This window comes from Dicentrarchus labrax, unplaced genomic scaffold (assembly GCF_905237075.1).
Source record: "Dicentrarchus labrax unplaced genomic scaffold, dlabrax2021, whole genome shotgun sequence".
NCBI lineage: Eukaryota > Metazoa > Chordata > Actinopteri > Moronidae > Dicentrarchus > Dicentrarchus labrax.
In genome coordinates this window covers 99,853-109,022 of record NW_026136741.1, presented here as the reverse complement: position 1 = coordinate 109,022, position 9,170 = coordinate 99,853, and the positions used below count along the sequence as shown (strand labels likewise).

General features: G+C 49.8%; 1 protein-coding gene across 1 annotated transcript; it reads left to right on the top strand.

Moving 5' to 3' along the window:
- The first annotated feature begins 5,405 nt into the window (after positions 1 to 5,405).
- Positions 5,406 to 6,861, top strand: LOC127359587 (uncharacterized). The gene is made up of 3 exons (XM_051393515.1): positions 5,406 to 5,802; positions 5,929 to 6,180; positions 6,289 to 6,861. Exons 1-3 carry the CDS (start codon positions 5,507 to 5,509, stop codon positions 6,575 to 6,577), a joined length of 837 nt encoding a protein of 278 aa, XP_051249475.1. The 5' UTR covers positions 5,406 to 5,506; the 3' UTR covers positions 6,578 to 6,861.
- Positions 6,862 to 9,170: the final 2,309 nt, after the last annotated feature.

The following is a 9,170-nucleotide window of genomic DNA, read 5'->3' as shown; positions in this document are numbered from 1 at the left end:
TCCCCTCCACAAGGACCGGGACTTTGCCGCAGTGTGGAGGCTTTCTACCAACACCGGTCCACCCACCCTGCCACAACTCTTCTACAGCACAGTGACACTCTGCTTGGAAAAAAATGTGTGTCCCATTCACACCTGTATAACACGCTGTCATGCCTCTGTGCTGTTCTGATTCTATGCACTGACAAGTCTTATAGGCCTGCTGTGTGTCTGCTGCCTGTCATATGGTTTAAGGGGGGAAATCATTGTGTGTCCCATTCACACCTGTATAACACGCTGTCATGCCTCTGTGCTGTTCTGATTCTATGCACTGACAAGTTTTTTTATTTTTTATATTTTGGACATGTGGGTATGTTCATTAATGTGATCACTGTTACATCAGTTACATCCAGTAGCTGCGACGCAAGATATCGGACTGCCATTTGTGCTGGTTCATCTGCTGTTGCCACTGGCTCTGTTGCTGCCAAAAAAATAAAAAGCCTTGTATGTACAGGTACTTCACACTGTAATGCCCCTGTGTTATGTATCCATGCATATCTGTGCTGAGCTCTTATACTATGTGTCTGCCTGCTGTGATTGCCTTGTGCCACTGCTCTGTTCTGCATCACCATTTATTATTATTATTATTATTATTATTATTATTATTGGATTGTAGTTTAAATAATCTATTTTGCTCTGTACTTCTGCTGTGTTTGATGTTGTTGTTGTGAAGATGCAGAACACAACAACAATATATTTAATTGATATTTATTTCACTGAAGAAAAAGGGGAAACAAATCATACACAGCATGTAACTTTAATTTATACATAAATAATTTATTTACCCTTTTTTACTGAGAATTGTATTTTATTTGTAAAGCCCTTTCCACACTGATATGCTGCACTGTCCTGTATCCTGGACATCTGACTTCATATTTCAAATAAATTGTCATCATTTTATACTGGTATCATTGTTCTCTTGTCCTATATCAAATTTAAAGCAATAAACACTGATGATACATATTCTCAATAAACACTGATGATACATATTCTCAATAAAATGAAGACACAGGAGATAAACCGTACTGTAAATGAAAAATCCATTTATTATTGCATTGCCTGGCCTTGGAAATATGCAAATTCATTATCATTTATAGACTCTATACAACGGTTCCAAGCATGTTTTAATCATTTTTTTATATTTAGAGAAGACATTTCGACGCTATGCACGCGTTTCGCAGTTTGCCTCCGTCGGGATTCGAACCGGCGAGCGGGAGTGCCGTTCCGCACGTCGACCGCGCGTCTTTTGCGCTCTAGTGCGCATGCGCGGGTGCCGACCAAAACAGAGAAGAACGCTGGGGGAGCGCCTCTGCTCTGGGACAGCCTTCGTCTCTGTACCTGTGTTCCACATAAATGTCCCCACCTACCGATTTCAGAGGCTATCATTGGCTCATGCTCAAATGGAACAGGCCAATGGGTGAAGGCCAGGTCAACCCCATTGGTCTGTTCCATTTGGGTGCTGTGCTGTGATTCGACAGCTCGCCGCATGTCCCGCCCACCCCCAAAGCCACAGCCACGGTCAGTGTCATTCATTCATTCGGACTGAGCGGCGTTTGAGTGAGCGGACGGACGGACATTCACACAATATTATAAGGTTAGACAAACTTTATTGTTTGTAAAATTATGTGCTACATTGAAAAGGCAGCTTATATATTATACAGTAATCAGTTAGCAGTGAAACAGCGAGCCAATGTAACGTTAGCGTAAGTTAGGACTGCCGCCGATGTCATTACCGATCGGTGAAATGTGTTTAAAATAATATTCCCATACTGGGTTTACTTGTTGAGACCTAGGATATTGTACTGCTATTGTGTGGAGTTGATATTTAAAGTTTAACTGTGCTTTAGATGCGTTAGCATATAAATCGCTATTAGCATGCTAAGCGTTCGAAATGAATGAGCATTTAGCCACTGCTGTGATGAGCTGACGATCTCTGGAAACGCTTTAAAAACGTGATGAGACAACTTGGCTCACTTCTTAAGACCCTTGGTATGCTGGTACAACGAGGTGGAGTCAAAATTTGAAGTGTAAATATGGTTTAAATGTGTAAACAGACCAGCCGTGATTTTGCTAGCTAAAAACAAGGAGGTGAATGAGGTCATTTTAGTTACTACTTTTCTGAGGGCTGGCGATCTCTCACAATGTATTTAATCTTTAAACAGACTACCTGATTATCTTCCTTAGACCCTGTAGATGTAGTTACTACAGTTTGAAGTCAAAATTCAAAGTGTAAATATGGTTTAAATGTGTAAACAGGACGCCTGATGTTGAATGTATGTTAATGAATGGGCACAGTATCATTGAGTACAGTAATAGACTGTCAGTAGGATGTAAACAGTGCATGTGTAGCAGATTACTGACTTAAATCTTATTTCTTGTCTTTCTAGAAAATGCAGCCTATTTTCCGCTTTGAGGCAAACCTTGACCTGACCCTGCGGGCCTCTCAGGAGGCGCTGGCCTTGAGCCGCCGCCAGAGGGGGGCCTCTGCCTCTGCCACTGCCCTGGTGGTGGTTAAGACCCCCTGAGCTGGTGCGCTCTGAGGCAAGAGACAGGGTGGTGCAGAAGGGAGGTAACCCCACCGATCACCATCAGGTGCTGGCCGAGAGCGAGCTGCAGCTCGGCCAGTACCGTGGTCAGACGTTCCGGTGGCTGCTGGAGAATGACGTGGGATACGCAGTCACCATCTGTGTGTCCCACGAGGGAGAGAGAGACAAAGGGGGCACTAGTCAGCAGAATGCCCTCATGGTGCACAAAGACGCCCTCGTCTCCTACGCCAGGCTGTTCCCGCCGATGGTGGCAGCCATCGACAGGCGTAGGATGCTCGAGGGCAGTCCCCAGACCATGAGGGGCGTGGACGACACGCTGGTGGGGTTCGGTGTTCATAGTGACCTGACCTACAAGACCCTGTACGAGTCGACGGACCGTGAGCGGGCAAGGCAAGTTGTTTGTTTGTTTGTGTGTGTGTGTGTGTGTGTGTGTGTGTGTGTGTGTCTGTGTGTGTGTGTGTGTGTGTGTGTGTGTCTGTGTGTGTCTGTGTGTGTCTGTGTGTGTATCTGTGTGTCTGTGTCTGTGTGTGTCTGTGTGTGTCTGTGTGTGTATCTGTGTCTGTGTGTGTATGTCTGTGTGTGTATGTCTGTGTGTGTGCGTGACTTTTTTACCCATTGCATTTCTGTTCTCTTTTTTAGCTATGTACAGTTTGTGAGGCAGGCGGCACCCACAGCCAAAGCGTCCAGGTTGGTGGACTTAAAAAAATATGTGCAGGCCCGGGATGCAGAGAAGGCAGCCCTGGCAGCACAACCACCACAACCACCCCTGGACGCTGTTGGTCCCCAGGATGGACCCTCGGATGCTGACCTGCTCGCTGCCGCCATGGAGGTCGACCCGTGCAGGGATGCCCCATCAGCCGTGCCCCCCTTCTCTCTCTCCCAGCCACCGGAACGTCCCCTTCAGGACAACACCTGTGGGGAGAGGTCAGGCCCCGGCGCACAGGTATGCTCAGTGATGACATATTGTGTTGTAGTGTGTGTGTGTCTGTGTTCAGTACACTAACGGTCTGACACTGCTGTGTGTTTCAGCTGCTACCACGTGGCTGGAGGCTGACACTCCCCGAAGAGCAGCACGACTGGGTGGGCCGGGCACTGTTCAGGAGGGCACCCAACGGGCAGGGTGTCCTCACATCTGAACTCCGCCTGTGGTGGCACCCACCAAGGTGCCCGGCCCCTCTACACCCAGCCACCCGCCACAGCCCACCCCTTTTTCCAGAGTCCCTTTTTCCTGTGGGTGCCCTACAGGATGTGGGCGTACCACCTCCGCTGCCCCATCGTCGCCTGTGGGGGCAAGCTTGCGGGAGCTGGCCTCTACAAGACGGTGAGGAGGGTCTTGGACAGGAGCTGCTGGTACTTCATGGGCACGGAGTACCTGGAATGCAGCTCCTGTCACAAGAAGATGCCGGGATGGTCGCAGGACATCTTGGGACAGCTGGACATGGCCCATCGTGAGCAGTTTCCAGCAGTTCTCACGTACAAGTAAGTAATGTAAACAGTAACAGCAACAGTAATGTATTTCTGTGGTTTTCTCCAGTAACCTCTGATCACCTCTTTCCCCTCCCAGGTTGTCCTGCGACAGAGCTGTGATCGGGCTCATGAAGGAGCGCACTTTGGGCAACAGTGCGTCTCGCCTCCGTGCCTCTCTGGTGGAGCAGCACACCAGAGAGTGGATGGCGCGGTCGATGCTGTACCTTTCCGTGCTCCGCAAGCCGGGAAGGCCCCTCCAAGGGTCCTGTACGTGGACCGGGACTGCTGTGCCACCGTGGGACAGTGTCAAACGTCCAAGCTGTTCCACGAGTGGCACGAGCTGGTCGTCAGGCTCGACGTGTGGCACCTCATGCGGCGTTTCGCCAGAGGGGTGACCACCGACAGCCACCAGCTCTACGGCCTCTTCATGGCGAGGCTCTCCTTCGCCATTTTTGAGTGGGACGCCGAAGACGTGTCCCGCCTGAGAGGAGCCAAGCAGTCCGAGGAGGGGAGGGACGCCCAGGAGGTCAAGCTGTCCGCCAAGGAGCTCGCCCGTCACTGCCGGCGCCGCACCAGGGGTGCAGTGGAGACGGAGCGGCTGGTCCAAGAGGTGCTGGACACCTTCTGGCACGTGACGGACAGCATGGGCGTCCCTTTGATCGACCGCGCCCGAATGGAGGAGATCTGGAGCACGCTGCGCCGACACCTCGACTGAATCCAGGACCCTGCGGGAGTGGACCTCTACACCAAGACGGGAGAGCTCACCAAAGGCGGGGTGAGGCTCCCCGTCTACCGGTGCGGCCGAGGCTCCACTTCCCTGGAATCGTTCCACCTGCACCTGTGCCGCTTCATCCCAGGTAAGTACATGTGTGGTTTACAACACAGACTCAATTATGTATTTGTGTGTTTATTTGTTCTCACACTAACTGTGTTGCTTTGTTTCTGCTTAGGACAATCTGCAAGTGATGTACACTTCCAGGTGTACCTGCTGGAGGGCCTGGTGCGGTGGAACGAGAATCGAGGGAGGACAGAGGTCGGCGCTGCGTTGCTACAGTGCCCAGCTGCAGCACAGCTTCGACCAGCTGACCCAAGAGCTTCTTGGGCTCACGCTGGTCGACACGTACACCATGCCCAGGGAGTACACAGGTAAGTCATAAATCTGTCTGAGGTAACGGTAACGTTTAACACCTGTCTTAGGTGTCTGTCATTTAACATCTGTGTCTCTGTGTGCCCACAGGGGAACTCATTGGGGTGGAGTACCTGTTCTCCCAGACGGGCGCTGTGCTGCAGAAGGACCTGGATGATCCTGACGCTCCAGGAGGGACTGATGAGGACGAAGCCGGGGGGGGTGGGGGGGCAGTGATGAAGAGTTCGAGGAGGAGGAACCAGAGGAGATTCGTCTCCTCGAACACCACAGCGCTCTCCTTCAGTCCTCAAACCTCACCCGCGTGGACCAAATGGAGGTGCAGCAGGCTGTGGAGGAGGAGGAGGAGGAGGAGGATGTTATCGGGCCAGGTGGAGGCAGCTACCAGCACGTCGTGGCCCTGGCCCAGGCCCTCGTGGAACTGCGCCACCGCCGCTACGTCACTCCCAGGCAAGCCAGAGAGATCACCGCTCTCTGGCTGAAGTTGAGTGATTGGGACAAGGCAGCGGTCAAATTCCCCCCCCCGTCACCAGGGCCGGCTTGTCCAAGGCCGATTCCGGACCACCCAGCGGCACGCTCACATGCCAGGGGTGTGGATAGTGTGAAGTGGTAAGCAGTCACAATAAATTTCCAAGCTTTTTTTGGTTCTTGTCCTGTCCTGTCAGTCACTAATTAACTCACTGACTCACTCTCTCTCTCTCTCTCTCTCTCCTCTCTCTCTCTCTGTCTATGTAGTGCGGTCCTGGGCAAGGGGGCGGGAGCGGCGCAGTCTCCCGATGTGTCGAGGCTTGTGGAGGCTGTCCTGCTGGACCTCAGCATCCTCCACTGCAGCGAGGGCAGGAAGATTGCCGGGGTCTGGATTCCTCGCTGGGGTGCCGTCATGAGGGACTATCTAACAATTCGCGAGAATGTTTATAGTTGTGCAGCCCTCATGACGAGCACCCGCATCCAGCTATATGATGTCAATCGGCGGACCCTGACGCAATGGTAAGACCTGATCCTTTCTCTCACATCTGATTTGAAGTGGCACTGTGTGAGTGTGTGTGTGTGATGTCATGATTACTAATGTGCATTTGTTACATTCTGTTTTTTAAGGCACAACCAGAGGAGCAAGGCCATGATGAGGGACACCATCGCCATTGCAGTCCTGGGGCCCAGCACTCCCCAGACTGCAGCGGAGCCCCTGCCTGCCCCACCGACTGTGCTGCAGCAGCCTGAGCAGCCAGACCAGCCCCTCCAGCACCGCCTGCCCACGGACGCTTCTGGTCCTGGACCTCATCGTCGCCAGCTCCTCCACTGCCTCCTCCTCCTCCTCATCAGCCACCCCACAAGCCTCCAGCGCGGACGCCGTCCTGTCCACCAGCGTCAGCGCGGAGGCCGGTGACATCCCCTCCACAGCCACAGCTGCCACTGCTCCACCAGTGCCAAGGAACACCGCCTGGAGGCGCAAGCTCCAGGAGGAGAAAGAGCGTTGTGCCGGGAGCTGGGAGAACACTTATAACCAGCAAAGAAGGTCTCCCACTTTAACTGCAGGCGCAGTGGCCAACCGAAGACGCGGGCGTTTGGCCACAGCCGCTACAAGAAGGAGACCTTCTGCTCCCGGGCCGAGGGGAAAGGGAGAACTGTGGAGCAGTGGCTGGCAGAGGTGAAGGGGCGTGATGGAGCAGCCCCCCCCTGCCTGAGCGAACACTTCACTTTGTGTGTGTGTGTGTGTGAGTGAGTGATGGGGCGGCTCCCCCTCTCTGAGCGAACGCTTTGTGTGTGTGTGTGTGTGTGTGTGTGTGTGTGTGTGTGTGTGTGTGTGTGTTTGGGAGGGAGGGATTTGTAAATATTGTGTATATAGTGTATTTAGTTTGTCAATTATGTTTGCTAAATAAATATTGTGTATATAGTTGTCTTATATAAGATATTCCTTTATTTGTCCCACAATGGGGAAATTCCAATATATATCTATATAGTTGTATATTGCTGTCTTAATTGTTTTTGTTTTAAATAAACTTTTCTTTTTTAAACCAATGCTTTCTCCTGCTTCTTTCGGTCTTTAAGAAATTAAATAAATATAGGGAAGACTAGGTATCTAGACTAGGTGCCTGATATCACTAAATTCCCACAGGTAACAGTCACACAATACATCATTCCCTCTCCTCACTTAAAACTAGGGTCAAGGGGTCAACCCAGGGTCAGGTTCAAAGGTTTACCTAGAGACTAGGTGAGAATGGGCCTCAAATGGACACTGTAAAACAACAGGGGGTGCTGAGGGTTTAGTTGGACAGAATGGAAGGCAGAAAAGCAACGCGGAAAACCAAACACGTCACTTCATTAGGTTTGTTAGAAATATACTTTGTTAAACTGCATCTGTGTTTCTATGTACCTTGACTAACAGAGTTCTGTATTGTATTTGTATTTAAGTGGACTACGACTGCACATCCTCCTCCTCCTCCTCCAGCTCCTCTCCTTGACGGCTTCAGGCAGCAGAGCCAGTGGCGGGGACCAGCAAGCCCACCCGTTGCACTGTGTACAGGCGCAAAATTAAAGCAGCAAAAGACAAAAAAGTCGATGGTGGCCACACTTACCTCAAGGGCCAATACTTTTGTGCTGTGGAAGAGGGCCCTGGAGGACGCACAGTGCAAGAGTAGATCAGGGAACAGCTTGGCCCTGGTGAGCTACAGAAGCTCCCCAGAACAACAGCCTGGAACCTCAAACAGAGGCATGAGAAACCAGAGAAACCAGGTGGGAAAGTGAGGAAGCCCCACAAACTGCGGATCTGCCAACTCTGTGGCCAGCCACAGCAGAAAGACTTTGGCCACAGCCAATATGGGGGAGAGCACTTCTGTGCTTTCTATGAAGGGAAGACTGTGGAGCTGTGGCTGGCTGAGAAGAGTTTAAAAAGACATTAAAAGTTTTTTTTTTTTATATTTACTGTACTATTATCCAAGCACCTTATATGTTTCATCTGTTCACTGCACCTTATATTTTTTATTTTTAGTTTGCACTGCAATTATACTGGTTATTTATCCATTTTTTATATTGCATTCTATGTTGATTTTTTTGATATGTCTGTGTGTTGTTACTGTGTGTAATGCTGCTGCTACATTGCACTTTCCCAGCTTATCTATTATACATTTTGACCATTCCTAATAAATATTGAATTGATTAAAACCTTGTCATGTCTATTTAAATACTTTTTAACTTGACTTTTTAAACCTGGAGCCATTCAGGAGGCCAAAACGATACAAATATTAATGCACATTTAACAAAACAGGTCTCCTTGCTTTAAATGCGTGCAGGGCCTTTAATTCGCCATATGATAAGTAACCATGTGCTCGGGATGAAGTCGAACAACAGCTGAGAAAACAAGCTTTTTCACACAAGCTGCCATTCTCTTCCAGAAGCACCTATCTGCCAGTTTCCACCTCAGGAAGCTTCACAGCGGCGACTTGTACATTATAGAGTGGTTTGGTGTGGCTCTCTCACTTAGTTCAGCTGTAATGGACAAAACTATTAAAAGTGACTTTTTTGCGTTTCCCATGTAATTCTTGCTTTTTCCTGTTTCACATGCAATTCTGTGGGACTTTGGTGTTTTTCCACATGAGTGTGCCAGGCTGAAAAAACAAGCTTTTTCACACAAGCTGCCATTCTCTTCCAGAAGCACCTATCTGCCAGTTTCCACCTCAGGAAGCTTCACAGCGGCGACTTGTACATTATAGAGTGGTTTGGTGTGGCTCTCTCACTTAGTTTGGCTGTAATACACAAAACTATTAAAAGTGACTCTTTTGCGTTTCCCATGTAATTCTGGCTTTTTCTTGTATCACATGCAATTCTGTGGGACTTTGGTGTATTTCCACCTAAGTGTGCCAAATGAGTTTCTTAGGCTGAGAAAACAAGCTTTTTCACACAAGCTGCCATTCTCTTCCAGAAGCACCTATCTGCCAGTTTCCACCTCAGGAAGCTTCACAGCGGCGACTTGTACATTATAG